The following is a 16,136-nucleotide window of genomic DNA, read 5'->3' on the forward strand; positions in this document are numbered from 1 at the left end:
CTCACCACTTTCTCTGCAAGACACTCAGGTTTGTTGCTTTCTGAACCATGAGTTCATTGGGTGCTTTGGGTGAGTGAAATTACAGGAAATACTGAGCTACAAAGGGATGTGGGGCTATCGCTGCCAACAATAGTAATTCTTCTATAGCTACCTCTGCTGTATCACGGTGTTGTAAGGGTAGTCACATGGGAAATTGTGAAGCATCAGCCACTTGTAATATAGAGGTTTAAGAGTATCAGAGAGAAACCTTCCACTAACAGCTTTATCTGAAAGTAGATCAATGTGGAAACTCTGTCTATAGCAGGCACTGCACAAGACAGTTTATCTCGTTTTCTTTATTACAAGAAACAGCAAACTCAAACCTTAAACTTTCAGATCTGCTCTTATTTCCACACCTAACCGAAACCCACAACTTCACTCCTGTAGCTGAGGATCTGCACACTCTTAGTCAGCAAGATGCCCTTGGATTACATTAGCCTCAGTTGGAGCCACAAACTTAAAGAAATATTTGGCTTTCTCTGATTATTGATTCACACAAGTACTGGCAAACCAACAGAGATGCAACCATTCTGGAAAACAGATCTCTTTTGCAGTTGACTACACAAAGAAACTAACAGAATCATTTTTAAGAAATGCAGAGAAATCTTTGGTGAAAGAGCCTACTTCAGTGACAGTCTGGGTTTTCTCTAGGTCCTCACTTTTTTTTTTTTTTTTTTCATCCCTTTATAGCAACAATATTCTGGAGGAAGAAGAAGCAGCTTCATTCTAGATGCTGGCATGGTTCTCACACTGAACAGCAAAAACTCCTGGTCACATCCATTACTTCCTCTTCTGATGTGCTCCTGAAGGCTTCAGAAGCATCACAGCTTTGAGAGAAGCAATAAATGCAGTAGTGCTCTGGTCAACACACTGCCAGTCTATTTCTCTGCCAACATGTGCACTCTTGATCCTACCTTCACTGTTACGATCCTCCCTTGTTACTGTAAACTGCAGCTGGAATCCTGCTGAATCAGGCATTCAATCTATAAAAAATTTCTGAGCTGTCACTATCAAAACCATGATCAGTTCAGCTACTCCATTTTCAAAAGTGGGTACATATTAGGAAAGCCTAGAGAGAGCTACTAACCTACAAAGCTACATTTCTTGATGTAGAAAAGGGTCTCAGGAGACAATGAGTTGAATGAGCTGTTTTAGTAGATAAGGACAGAAATACAGCATATGATTAGCATGCTGCAAAATGACTATATGTGGTAGTTAATAAGGATTTTTTCCCATGTTGAGCTCAAAATCCAAGAGTACCCACCTCCTGCCCCTATCAAGGGGAGTGGGGGAAAAGAGGGGACTCCATCCTTTGGTGCAGTGCACAGAAAGGAGATTAAGACACCTCAATTCAAGCAGTAAGCTTTTTCCAGGCCGCTCAACCCCAATCAAGACACACTATTATGCAAACATATACTGCTCCCACAATTGACTTTCTACAGTAACATGTCAGGTCATTTCATGTCAGCACACTCTCAGACTCCCATGAAGGCTTCTGGAAAAGCACACTCCTATCTCACAGACACTGCACCTGGCCTGGTTCTTGCACAATCCATTATCCACTAGCAAATACTTATTTTCTGCTTTACAGGGGTGCACGTTGTGGTGACTACGGCAGAGTTTGTTTGGTATTTAGACAAATAAAGCATCGTGACAAGTCTGCAAGTCTGCCGTTCTGCATTTTGTCATCTTATAGGTTTGTTTTTTTGAATATGAAGAAATAGAGTGAACTGCTTACTTATGTGGTGAAGAAATGCTAGCCTTCTAAACTGCATTTTTCTTCATGCTTGAATTACTCTCAGCACACCAATGCACAAGAAATACAATAATTTCAAGCGTATTCTAGGAGTCAGCACAAATGCTGATTCTGCTAAAGCTTCACAGTATAACCTTGTTTCAGACTGACATGATTGTGTCCCAGAGTGGCACAAATCCCTCACTGTTCCACATTTTAAAGACAGGAGAGACTTCACTCTTGTGTAATCATTCCTTAATTCTACAGGAAACATTTACTGGAACAGAAAACCAGAAACATTATCACACAATGGCAGCCTTTGCCTGCACTTTGAGTAATCTCTGCCACAAGACTCCATGGACCCAGGCCCAAAGCGGACCCAAAGATCAGCAGGCACCTTTATCTGCTACCCTCCCTTTGCAAGTAAAAAATCCCTGGCACTGTTTGGTCCAATGCTCCTGCAGTGCCTCACTGATTTTTTTTATCAGCTCAGCAGCTGATCCATTCAGCCCATACCTTTCTATGTAGTCACTCAAAACACTGTTTCAGAGCTAAAATCAAATTAGTTTGTATTCTTCTGTTACAGGTTTCCACTTCTGCCATTGCAACTATTAAATTATATGGCATTATTCCATTAAGTGTTCAAGTCAAACCAGTTAGAAGAAAAACACATAGACACTAACTAGTGCTAACCCTGCATTGTCTGACCTCATGCATGGCTACTAGCAACATACAGCATCCCATCTGGCTGTGACACTGTGTGCTTCTTTCCTGTCTCAAAAGGCAGCAGAGAGCAAATGCAACCTGCCAGTATCACAGCACAGCCCAGTAACAGATGCAGCACCTGACAGTTTCACCCAATCCACACACTACAAGATTCCAACTCCCCATCAAAAAAGCAGTTAAGAGATCTGCTAACTTCCTTGGTGATGCCCCAGTGTTGGCTTCACATATTGTTCTCTGCCTTATCTTATGTGCTAACTTTGCTCAAAATCCACATAGGTCTGCTGCTTCATTATGCTCAGACTTGACTTCACTTACTGGAACACAGCTACTGCTGTGAAACAGAGAGATTTATGAGATGACCTCTAAAAACAAGAGCTGTAGCACTAGAGAAAGGGTTGCCAACTAGTTGACACAGTCTTCAATTATGCTGCCATTACACTGAAATACATGTAATGTAGCTGTAGTTTTAGAAAAAAGAAACATCTCCATTTGTGAAATGGAATAAACTGAGAACTGCCTAGGCTTGCTTTCAGATAGGGCACACCACCATTAGGTTATGAATGAAATTTCAAATGTTAATGCTTTATCTTGAAAACCCAGGAACAAAGGGTGCCAGACCGTTAAGAGCCAAGCAGGCATAGTATGTTGTCATCTACACTTCTGCAGTAATGAAGGTCATTGTAAAACCACACCACTAATGGAGCAGACACTCCTAGGATTCATCCAGTTTGTTTGGAAAACAAATTTTGCCACTCTCCTCAGCCTCTGATTTGCTACATCTCTTTCTTTCAAATACAGAAAGAATTTCCTATCCATTTGTAGATATACTAGCTAATTAATTGGAAATTGTACTTTAAAAAAATTAGGTACCAATGTCTAACAAGTCTAACAAGTCTTTCAAAATTTTGCCTAAACGTTGTGCACACATAGTTGTTGGCATACAGGCAAAACTAAGTAAAAATAAGATCAACTACTGAAAATGCAAAGATAATAAGCCTTAAATGCACAAACCCAAGCTTTAACTTCATTAAAACTTTTTTGAAGCACTGCATTTGTTGCACATTTGTGAGTTTCCATCACTTTTCTGAGAAAATGGATGCAGTTTCTATGTGTTCTTTCATCTTTCAGTTTGTGTCTTATTATTACAATCCTAGGTCTCTGAAGTGTAAAATGTCAGAACGGCAGGCTTACTCCCCCATCTATACAAGCAAAGCATGCTCACCAATCACCCTGCTACCTCTGCTAACAATGGCCACTGCTTTGTTTACAAAGGCCCGGTTTTATGGGTATGTAGTTCTTGTATGAATAAAATTATCTGGACTCTAAGTGTTAAGAGACATTAAGAATGAAACATGCTATAAAACTACAACACACAAGCTAGAGTAAGAGATAGAAGTATTTTGTCTTCACCTGTAATATCAAATGCTTTAATGAGATACTAATGCAAGAGAAGTACATTTAGGAGAAACTTAAAGGATGTGTTTATTTTCTGTGTAGATACTGATGAATCCTGAGGATGATGTTCTTAACCCTTCCGCTTTCACTCCAAAGAACACTGACCAGGCAAAGAACAACAAAAGATAAGACAGTCTGCCTAAATTATAGTTGCATATCCCTCTAGCAACTTGTCTTGATATACACATAGTTGGGTACCAAAATACAGGTGCATTTATAGCAAATTAATAACACATTAAAGCAGAAATACCTTAGAAAGCTGCATCATGGTATTTCATCAGCAATTCTAAAAGCATTTCTATTAATGAATGTTTCTATCAGTTGTAGCTATGGAAACTGTTGTTTAAATTGTTTAAACAGATTTATAATAAAAATATACAATACAGCATGGTTTTAATGGTTTTATTGAATGTAGTAATTGAACCATTTCGTAAACAACGAAAGCTGCTCATGATGCTTCCAGTTTTTTCCTCCATTTTTCCACGTAGAACTTGAATGACTCCTACAAACAGAATGGAATAAACAAGATCAATATTGTTTCACCTGAAAAGTTACTAACACTGAACAAAATCTTATGTCCTGACAAAAGCAAAAATCTGTCAAGCAAAACAGCATATTTATTGAAGTCTGTGTAATTAAAAGAAATACCAGAGAGAAGAAAAGGAAACCTGGCAAGGAAATGCATAATGAAGCTTCTGTTACAAAATGCAGTAATATTACCACTTTAATTTAAAAAATGCCAATACCTAACTGCAATCTGCAAATGAGTAAAAAAAAAAGTTTTTAAAGACCAAGATGCATTAGATAAAAATTGAACAGGGAAATAATAATGAAATTAGCAATTTTGGTGGCTTTGGAAAAACCCCCACTCTTATTTACATTAGCCACATGCAGGAAATGTACATTCTAGGTTATAAATTTACACAGTCCAAATAAAAATTCAGATTACAAATTTCCAAGGTTGCAGGAAAAAACACACCCTTCACAGCTGATAAAAAGCTGAACAAAATATTCAATGCCAAAATTTTCTCCAATTCTTTGTAAAACAAGAAAAGAAAATCACATACATCATGAAGTAATACAGAGAAACAGCATAGAATCAGATCTTTACAGAACTATAAAAACCATTAATTTTTGAATAGAAAAGGAGGCTAGAAAACAGCAATAAAAGTCTGCTTGGAGAGGGAAAACATATTAAATCTTTAAAATCTGCTTTGCTTAAATGGCACTAGTAGAATATTAGTCGAAGAAATTATGTGAGAAGTATTTACAATCTTGACAGATTTAATGTCTTGCCACTTGTAACCCTCAAATAGGATTTATTTGCACAGTTGCATGTATCTGTTGACAAGGCAGCTAGAAGCAAAGCTGCAAATGAAAAATCATTTCCATAGTTCTAAAATCCCACCTTACTAAAGCAGCCTAGCCTATTTTGTACTAGATACAAAATAAGCAATTAATGAAAACTAATTCCCAGAATGAAGTACACATTCTATAAGCCTTTTCAAGTCCAACTCCTTAGATAAATGCCCCAAGGACATTTTATAGAAGTACACCCACAGATGAGTGCCTGATATGGATTAGGTAATTCCAATATCATAAACCCCAAGAGGTTTTATTTCCTCAAGTCAAATCCAATGCAAGATTACTACAGCTCCTACAACACACAGTACTTCACACACTACCTCCTTTGAGGAGTCTCTACAGAGATCTAATCCCTATGTAATTATTCATACAATTTGTTTTATTAAGACTGAACATACACAATTCTGCAGATCTATTTCTTAATTAGGAAATACTCACAGGGGGTTCAGTGAAAGGGACAGGCTCTCCTACTTTCTTCAGAAAAGCTGCTAAAGATTTCAGAGATAGTTCGTGCAGCTGTATATTCTCCGCTTTTGCTTTCTCATACACAGCCTTTACAGAAGCAACATCCCCATCCACTTCTGAGGAAAAAACAAAACCAAAACCCCCCTCCAGTCATTAAATGTTCCTCGTTTCACCTGTTTCCATTACAGCATGCATTCCTACTACTTGCCAAAACATATTCCACATATTTTAATATACAGTATTCCAAATATTCTGGATAGTCTTCATAATCTACTGGCAATTCACACTGGAGAACAGAGAACACAGCCATTCTGTCTTTCCTTTTTTATTTGTGGTTGGACGATCAAGCATGTGCTGGTACCACAAAGGAGAAGAAAGCATACACTGAAAAGGCACCACTCTAGGATACGAGACACAGAACCATCTCTTTCTTTCTGAAACAAATGGTAAACAACCCCAAATGTCATCCAAGTTCAGCATGTGAGAGCTCTAAATCAGAATTTAATTCCCTTTAAAAAGGCCAGAATATTGTTGTGGTGGTTTTAGGCTATGCCTTTCAAATTTAGCTGAAGATTTCGAGTAGAAAAGCAGAAAAATATAAATTAATCACTACTGGGTATAACAAGGAAAACAAAAGATTATTCTAAACAAAGTCATTGGATAAATGTCTGGGATAAGAGAAGCTTTATCATAACAATTCTTCCCATTTCATTTCTATTCCTATTCCTTTTTCTTCTCTTCTGATCTTGGCTGTTACTGCTTCGCCCAGGAAATAACCTGCTTTTCTGGCTGACCTTGGGATAAGTCTAACCCACTGCTTCTCTCTCAACACCTCTCTCTTGGTACAGGGGGGTTGGAGGGGTAGTGGAACAAGCGTCTCTGGTCTTCTAACCAGGGGGGTTTTTGTGTTGTTTTCTAATTGTAAATATCTGTATAATATTGTAAATATTGTATATTTTGCACATCTTCATTGCATTCCATTGTAGAGTGTAGGTTTTGCTTGTAAATACAGCTTCATTTGCTTCTAACTGCGTTGGTCTGGCTTAAAAGTTAGTGCTTCAACCCACCACTATTGTTAGTTACAGATAATGACTACACTGAACCTATAATCTAAAGCAACAAAAAAATCCCAGAGGTCAGACACTCATTTTAGAACACTAAGAAAAATTCAATTCATCCTACTGAGTAGGAAAAAAAATTTTGTTGACCCACTATTTCAAACATTAACTACTTAGGTGTTGTTCTTCCCCTGAGTCGGGGCCATTGGGTGACAAATGGAGGCACGAACCCCAGTGCCATATAGCAACAAGATTCCAGAAATGCAGAGAGCAGAGAATCTCAGAAGTCCTCCATTACTGCATTGTAGAATCCCTTGCATTCCAGAGTCTCATTTACAGAAGCAGTCCTGGAAGCCCTTAACAGACAAAGCAGCTAGCAGAAGTCCTGAGCATATCCCTCACAGCCTCACTACACTTGATGCCCTAGCTGAATCCCTAACCAAAGTCCCTAACCAAAGATCCTTGAGAAGCCCTAAACAAAGTGCCTATTGCTCAGAGTGGCTGGTTTTATACTCTTTGTTATCAATCCCTTAACCAGTAAAGCCCAACCACATATATAAACTAAAATCTTTTCCCAAGAAGGGGTACCAGCATGTCAAGGAGGTGGCTTCTGCAGCAAGTTCCAATCCAAGGGTGCCAACATGAGGATGTTGTTCTTGGCACACATGGAATGTGATTCTTTTGCTCTATGCAGCTAAGGAATTATGCACTCTGCATGCTTCTAGCAGCTGCCCTCTGAACAATAGCTGCAACACTTAGGTAACCAGTAATAGTTTTCCTTCCTCTAAAGTGTGGGAGGGGAGAAACTCCTCCTTCTGTGATGACTCATGCTTAATTATTGGACATTTCTGCTCCTGAGAAGCATCTTTGGCTTGAGAAGCATCAATGTGAAATTGAAGTGACCTCTGACAGTCTCACTATTTTCCTGTGGGTCCTAGCAGTACAACAGTTCGAAGCACCTTGTAAACAACAAGTAGGTCATCACATCCAGTTAAATTAATTTTGTTGTTTTGGAAAATGCAAATATATGAAGTATGGGAACTGCCCCAGACCTTAACATTTCACATTTGGAAACAGCACTGTTGCAACCATAAAGGCTACAAAACCAACAGAAAAGGAAAAAAAACAACAAACCAACAAACCCCAGCCAAATAAAACCCCACAGAACAAAAAGCTTCAATTATGCAGAAATGGATAGCTTGCAGCCCTTTCTCACATGTGGCAAGTGGCTGAATTCCTTTCTGAATGTGGGGGGCTAGTGCAGAAACTGCACAAAGTGACAGTTTAATGACAATCTAACAGAAATCATTAACTTATTAATTCTTTAAAATAGACTTATTTGCTGTATGGAAAACAAACAAAAAGAGTTAATACTTAGATTGCATTTAATGGACTATGCAAATGTGATTTTATGTATTTGCTTTTCCTAGAAGATATACAGCAAAGGATTATGCATCTCAGCAGATGAAGAAAATCTAGTTCTGACAGTGAACTGTGTCTCAGGACAAGGAAAGGAGTACATGTCCCTTTATTTGTTCACTCATCGATGTCTGGTGTATGATCAGACTTCTTTCAGCTGTCATCTATATTCTGCTGTATTTTTGCTAAACACATAATTACGATTTTATTTGTCCATTCATTGTGATAACTAGCAACAGTAACCAAGAGTAGTAATAGTAATATCTTTCATTCCTCTAGCTAATTAAAAACAACAATGGATGTGACAGGAGAAGCCTTTGTTGTCTGCAAAATGATACTGTGAGGTTGGACTTGGCCCAAAACAAGAAATCATGGTTTAGAACTCGTTAATTGTAAGATTAACAAAATAAAATAAATAAATCTCTCCCACCTCCAAAGAAAAACAAAACCAAACACCACCAACAAGAAAGACAAACAAACAAACAACCCCCACATACACAAAACGCCAAACAAACAAAACACCACCAAACCAAACCAACCAAACAAAATCTTTTCAATAAAAAATTTTGGCTACAACATAACCTAAACACAGACTTCTACATTTCAGCTGTGCTAAGTATTTTTATTTTAACAGCCACATGAGGCTAACATACTCACCCACTGCATAAAATATCAAAGAAAGGAGAAGAGGGACGAGGGGCAGAGGGAGCTACATTGCTGTTCATGTGAAAAGGTCTGTACATAATACACATTGTGGAGACAGAATATAGTAAATGCCTAAGAGTGTCCTGAGAGTAGGGCAGCACCTAAATTCCTTAATAAAGATACGCTAAAACAATTCACAAACCCTAGTACAACTGATCCAGAGTGGCTCAAGTAACTGACGTGCACTCTTCTGCCTGATATAGGCACGGACTCCATGTCTCACAGAGGCGAGATGAGAGGTGAGATGCTTGTACGGAATAACTGGGACCTGCTTTTAAAACTCTCCATGCTGATAGCGAACATCTCCCCTAGAACTTGCTACATGCCAGATACGTCTCTGCTTTAAAGAAACTACAGCAGTCATCTGTTTACATACAGTGTGGCACTGTATGTTGAATACACTCTAACCACTGGTATGGGACTAATAGAGCAAGTGATTTGCTACTCTGCAATCTCTTCATGAAATTGGAAAGGAAGGATATTGAAACAAATTAATTTATTTCTGACATTTTTACAGAGGTAGAAGTAGTAACAAGCTAGTAATAGTGAAAAGCTGCAAGTACAGAGCTGATGACAAAAGGGTAGCTTTCTGTTTCATAAAACTAAGTTAGAAAACTTATCTTCCTGTGAATGAAAGTGAGGCTAGATTTTGGTAGCAATTGCCCTTTTGAACTTTACTAAGCAAGTGAGATCGCACCTGCAATACTGTGTCAAGTTTTGGGCTCCCCAGTTCAAGAGAGACAAGGACCTACTGCAGAGAATCCAACAGAGAGCCACACGGATGATTAGGGGACTTGAGCACCTCCCCTATGAAGTGAGACTGAGAAACCTGGGGCTGTTTAGTCTTGAGAAGGCTAAGAGGGGATCTCAATGTGTATAAATATCTGAGGGGTGGGTGTCAAGGGGAGGGGGCCAAGCTCTTTTCAGTGGTGTGCAATACAAATAGAATACAGTAGAATAAACCAGGTTGAAAAAGACCTTTGAGATCATCGAGTCCAACCTATCACCCAACACCATCTAATCAACTAAACCATGGCACCAAGCACCCCATCCAGTCTCCTCTTAAACACCTCTAGTGATGGTGACTCCACCACCTCCCTGGGCAGCACATTCCAAGGGCCAATTACTCTTTCTGGGAAGAATTTCTTACTAACATCAGCCTAAACCGCCCCTGGCACAGCTTGAGACTGTGTCCTCTTGTTCTGGTGCCGGGTGCCTGGGAGAAGAGACCAACCCCCACCTGGCTACAACCTCCCTTCAGATAGCTGTAGACAGCAATAAAGTCTCCTCTGAGCCTCCTCTTCTCCAGGCTAAGCAACCCCAGCTCCCTTAGCCTCTCCTCACAGGGCTGTGTTCCAAACCCCTCCCCAGCCTCATTGCCCTTCTCTGGACACATTCCAGCAACTCAACATCTTTCCTAACTTAAGGGGTCCAGAACTGGATACAGGACTCAAGGTGTGGCCTAACCAGTGCTGAGAACAGGGGCTGAAGGACTTCCCTGCTCCTGCTGGCCACACTGTTCCTGATTCAGGCCAGGATGCCATTGGCCTTCTTGGCCACCTGGCCACACTGCAGGCTCATGTTCAGCCTACTGTCAATCAGTACCCCCAGGTCCCCTTCTGCCTGGCCACTCTCCAGCCACTCTGACCCCAGCCTGTAGCACTGCATGGGGCTGTTGTGGCCAATGTGTAGAACCTGGCACTTAGATGTGTTCAATCTCATGCCCTTGGACTCTACCCAGCTGTCCAGCCTGTCAAGGTCCCTCTGCAGAGCTCTCCTATTCTCTAACAGATCAACACCTGCCACCAGCTTGGTGTCATCTGCAAACTTACTGATGATGGACTCAATCCCCTCATCCAGATCATCAATAAAGATATTTAACAGGATGGGTGCCAGCACTGATCCCTAGGGGACACCACTAGTGCCTGGCCGCCAGCTGGATGTGGCACCATTCACCACCACTCTCTGGGCTCGGCCCTCCAGCCAGTTCCTGACCCAGCTCAGAGTGCTGCTGTCCAAGCCAGGGGCTGACAGCATGGCCAGGAGTTTGCTGTGGGGGACGGTGTCAAAGGCCTTGCTGAAGTCCAGGCAGACTACATCCACAGCCTGCCCCACATCCAGGAGGGTCACCTGAGCATAGAAGGAGGTCAGGTTGGTCAGGCAGGACCTGCCGTATAAGATTTCACCTCAACATGAGGAGAAACTTTACAGTGAGGGTGACAGAGCACTGGAACAGGCTGCCCAGTGAGGTTGTAGAGTCTCCTTCTCTGAACACATCTGGATGCATTCCTGTGCGGACTGGCCTAGCTTATCCCACTTTGGCAAGGGGGGTGGACCCGATGATCTCGAGGTCCCTTCCAACCTCTAATGTACTGTGGTACTATATTGGAAGTTAGATACTACATCATGAGAACTTCAGTTTCAAATCACCTATTTAGGTAAATCCAAAAGAAGGCATCTCAAATATTAAGTTAGGCTAAATTAAAACATGTATAAAGAGTATGCATTAGTAACAAGGTTCTTGAACGTTACTAAGAAGTAATTACTTATGATTTTGAAACACACTTAATGGGAACCAATATAATTACTACAGAATTTTGGTGAAAAGCTAGATTAATTAAAAAAAGTCATTCATCCTTTCTACAGTAGTTCTCTCCATGAGTTAGGATGGATTTTTTTTTCCCCACAAAGCCCATACTTAGCATCTATTGTAGCATTATCCTTTAATACAGCTTCATTTGTTAAAGGATTCAAGGCCTGTGTCAAGTCAGTTGCTTCTCCAACCTCACAGTTAAGATAGCATACAGATCCAACAAACTTAAACAACAAAACCCCCAGAAAAAGTGCCCATCTCTCTGTGGCAAAAACTGGAAACTAGCTCCCCTTTCTAAGGGTATCCATGACCTTTCTTAATGTCTCAAGAATTCTTACTAAAAAAATATTCCAAGAAGAGTACATTACCATAACATCTCATGAGGTAACGGTATGCAATTTCCTTATCTAGGTGCTCAGGAATGAGTTTTAGAAGTGTCTCGATCTTCTGTGCCTGTGAAATTTCATGCACAGATGAAAAAAAGAGCATAAACTTTAATATTTAAAGTACAAAGTAAAATTACCTAAGTTAGAATAATTATTTCAGATCTTTTAAGTTAAATGAACCGTACTGATAACACAGAGTGCAACTGAAAGTACACATAAGAACTTCGCGAAATTTCACATGCAGATTCAAAATAGTCGAAGAAATCAGGTACAAAACAGACAGCACTAAAAATCCATACTCAAGAAGCCTAAAAGTTTCCTTTACAATTTTTTTTTCCTCAAGGAAGCAATCAATGTATTAATGAGAATGTCAGCATTTCAACCAACTGAAAAAGCAGCAAACCACTTGGCAGCCTTCATTGACCTAGAGGCCACTGATTGGTGCTTGAAAGAGGTCAGATATTTCACTCAGGAGCTTGAATTTGGAACTTCCCTCCCTTAACTTCTCATTCCAGTTTCAAAAACTCTTCAGGTCTTGAACTATAAAGTTCATAGAAATTACTAAGTTCTTCATGACATACCACTAACCTCTGCGTGTGATTAAAATTCTATCTTGAAAAGCTAGAGAAATCTCCATTTTTAAATTTTCTTCTAGACACTGTATCATCATATTTACCATCAGCACTTGAGCAGAATTACTTTTAATCTATTTCATGGCAATTGCCACAAAACATAATTGTGCAATTAAAAAACCAAACATTTATTCTAGTTTGTATCCTAACTGTCTCCCGATGCTGCTCCTCGAGAAATGGATGTTGTTTTGCATATAGGCATGTGTTTTGGGCTACTGTTGTTTGGTGCTGGGCTTGGGGAGGAATTTGTTTTGCTTTTGGTTCTTTGGGTTGTTTTTTTTTATTTGTTTGTAAAACAGGCACGTAAATGAGGTGGTTTCAAATTATAGGGACTGAACACAAAGCCAGGAATCTAAACAGATGTTCAAACTAGATACATGCCCAAGCCACCAGAACAAGTAGTATGAAATGTGTCTTTTAATATAAACATAGAGATATTTCATCATTAGCGAGAAGCTGAAGTTTTAACTTGCACTTGTCTTCATACAAGGCAGACAACAAAGTACTTTCAGATCGCAATACTGAACCGAATAGTGCAGTGTAACATTTAAGGCACAATGTTTGTAGGACATAAGTCTATTAAAAATGGAGGAAGTTACTGAAACAATGGAAAACACTAACTACACTCTCCTTTCCAACATGCTCCATAAAGTAAAACTGATCCGTTAACAGTGTTCAGGTCTTCAAACGAACCTCCCCCCTCCCCAAGAAACTTGACAGAGCTGTCAACTATGACGTTCAAGATCCAAAACACTTCAGCAGAGGTGAAGGGAATAGCATTTTGCTGCACATACAATGACATACACAAAAAAAAAGAAAAATCTTATACCTGACCAGGTTTAGTTGTCAATCTAGCCATAAAACTCACGAAAACTCTCTTCTCCTCAACTAGTGCACCACATCTCTGAAGAAAAAGAAATAACGTAGCAGTCACAAGGTTAGCAATGAAGAAAATTACTAAGGTGAAAATTCCCTGTTACAGATGCTTAAAATAGTATAACAGTGTATTATTTACTTACAAGATAAATAATTGATCATGAGTCTGAAAAAAATAATCCAACAACAAACTCACCCCTGAACACGGGAAACAATTCCATTTCACGCACCATTTCGGTAAACAGTGTTTGTAAAATGGTAGGTATACATTTTTTTGAAACAAAAGGGAAAAGAATTAAACTAATACTTCAACATACCACAAAAACGAGGTTTAGGACTGCAAAAGAATGAAAAAGAGAAACACTATTCCTCTCCAATTATACTGCCAAGCATTCACAAGTGAGCTAGGGATCATAAGGTTAATTATACATTTAATAAGGTGTCAGGGAGATAACTGCTCATTTCTTTATAAAAATTAAAATGTACAAAGCAAGTTCTCTTTAAAGTATAATTACCTACACTTATGCATACAAAGGACTGATTTCAATCTCTCTATTTTATAAAAGGCTTTCACTGCAATAGACAGTGTTTGAGAGAAAGAGAAGTTGAACTTAAAAGTTTGAGACAGACCAGATAAATCAAAAATCTCTCTTCAATTAGAAACAACGGCAAAATAAAATATTCAAGACTATATTTTAGTGTATGCTCCTCAAAGGTGTCAGTTCTAAAATTCTTACAATGCACAGTGCTTTTCACCCTCTGTAAGATACTTTATCAGTACCAAAATGCACAGAAAGCGAATACTACGCCTATAAAAATACACACACTATGAATTTACTGCATTCGCTTAGTACTTTAGACATATGCAATCGAATTTTTGTTTATGTCATTATAAATGTACTGTATGTGCAATGTGGTTTGACATGCTCTTTAAGGACCATGAACCTCATTCCGTCAGGCAAACTGAGAAGTGTTCTGACAAAAAAATTGCATTATGGTGATGAACAGAGGTGAAATTATCATGGGAGAAACCTGCAACATTTTACTACTGATTCTAAGCCACTCTCGCCCACTATTAGTAGATGCCCTGAGAAAAGAGAGATGGAAAGAAAGGTCTTCCGCAGCCCCCTCCAATGCTGAAATAGCAAACTGCCTTTGTTCCCCACCCCCTGACCTCCCTCCATATAGTACAAAATACACTGTTGCTGTTTCTTCAGCGTTTCCATAGACTTACATGCATTTCTGATAGCAAAGATTCTCCATGTGTAGCATAGTATTTCAGATCATTACACATGAAATAATTCACTTAGATTGCAGTTTACTTTTCCAGAACATAACAATGGCCAGAGCTTACTACTACCTTCTAGTTACAGAGTAGGAGAACACTGGATCCACAGCAGCAGTGCAGAACGTTCAACTGAAAGGCTTTTATGTACCATTTGAAAAACAAATTTTCTCATATCCACAGTAGTTTCAACTCAAGCTCATCTCTGAATGACCACTTAATATGAAATACTATCCCCAAGATAAAGTGCATGCCATCTTATTTCAAGTATGATATAGAGCCATTAACTTAATTCCAACATTTGGATGCTGTTGTAATATGAATTTTTTAATGAAAATGGAAATTTTAAGAACACACAGATTTTACTTAAAAACACAAAACTCCTTATCTTAACAAGAGGTGGTTTTCATTCACTCCTTCAATTCATGCATTTCAACCAAAAAGCTATCAAAAAAAATAAACCAGGAAGAGTAAAATAACTTGAGATTTTTCTGCACTTTGTGTCATGCTACGTAGCTATGAGGGCTTTCTATCAAAATGGTAGTCTCCTTTTAATTTATACTTAGATGATCAGTTGGGCAAAGCCAGAAACAAAGTCCTATTCCAGAGCAGGGAATATACAAATTCCAGACCTTGCAATATAACAGAATTCACTGAACATATTTGTTGGTATGCATTCTTCCCCCCAAAAAATGGCCTTGGAATATCACAAAACATCTAATGGATGAAGGAGAGCCTTTTCTTTAGCAGCTTAAAATACTGAGGAACTGGTAATGGAGCAGTATGCACTACTAGGAGATGGCAAGAGCCCTCAGTCTGAGAGAGAAGCCTACGCACACAGAACATTGGGAACAATCAGCCACTGTCACAATCTCCCCAGGAAAGTGGTGGATTCCCCAATATCGGACGCTTGTAAGATACAGCTGGACCTCTACCTCTTGTCTAGACTGTGCTTCTGTCAAGAAAGGTTGGATCAAATGATCCTTGAGGTCCCTTCCAACCTGGTATTCTATGATTGAACAATCTGCAGAATCAGCACAACTGCTGGGATGAGCCTTCGTGATGGAGCCTGTTCGTGCATGCTGACAGCAGCAGCACCCATCACCCACAGTTCACTTCATCTCTGTCTTGGCTTTGTCTTTAGCTCAGTACAAACGGCATGAATGCAGCTGTCTCACTTCCTTGAAGACTGCTGAGACTGCAGCCCAGAGACCACCATTTGTCTTTTAATGTAGCTATGACACTAAGTGAATACAAAGCAAATTCAGCTCTTCATAAACCTTCAATCCAGCACGTACAGTATTATAGCAATCAAGTGAAGTAAGGTCCATGAACAGCAAACATTGCCTGCTTCTGGTTTCCAAATTGTACAAAAACTGTAAAGTATTATTATGTTT

At 39.3% G+C, this 16,136-nt stretch overlaps 1 protein-coding gene across 2 annotated transcripts in view; it reads right to left on the bottom strand.

Moving 5' to 3' along the window:
* Positions 1–4,343: 4,343 nt before the first annotated feature.
* Positions 4,344–16,136, bottom strand: part of LRPPRC (leucine rich pentatricopeptide repeat containing) — a 100,399-nt gene continuing 88,606 nt past the window's right edge. For both annotated transcript variants that reach the window (XM_068158859.1, XM_068158858.1), the window contains exons 35-38: positions 13,408–13,482; positions 11,929–12,013; positions 5,759–5,901; positions 4,344–4,457 (exon numbers count right to left, since the gene is read on the bottom strand). In XM_068158859.1, the coding sequence (XP_068014960.1) occupies positions 4,404–4,457; positions 5,759–5,901; positions 11,929–12,013; positions 13,408–13,482 (357 nt within the window). In that variant the 3' untranslated portion in view covers positions 4,344–4,403. The remainder of the gene's footprint in view (positions 4,458–5,758; positions 5,902–11,928; positions 12,014–13,407; positions 13,483–16,136) is intronic.

The sequence above is a fragment of the Melanerpes formicivorus genome, unplaced genomic scaffold (assembly GCF_026170545.1).
Source record: "Melanerpes formicivorus ecotype bairdi unplaced genomic scaffold, bMelFor1.0.p_v2 SCAF_43, whole genome shotgun sequence".
Taxonomy (NCBI): domain Eukaryota; kingdom Metazoa; phylum Chordata; class Aves; order Piciformes; family Picidae; genus Melanerpes; species Melanerpes formicivorus.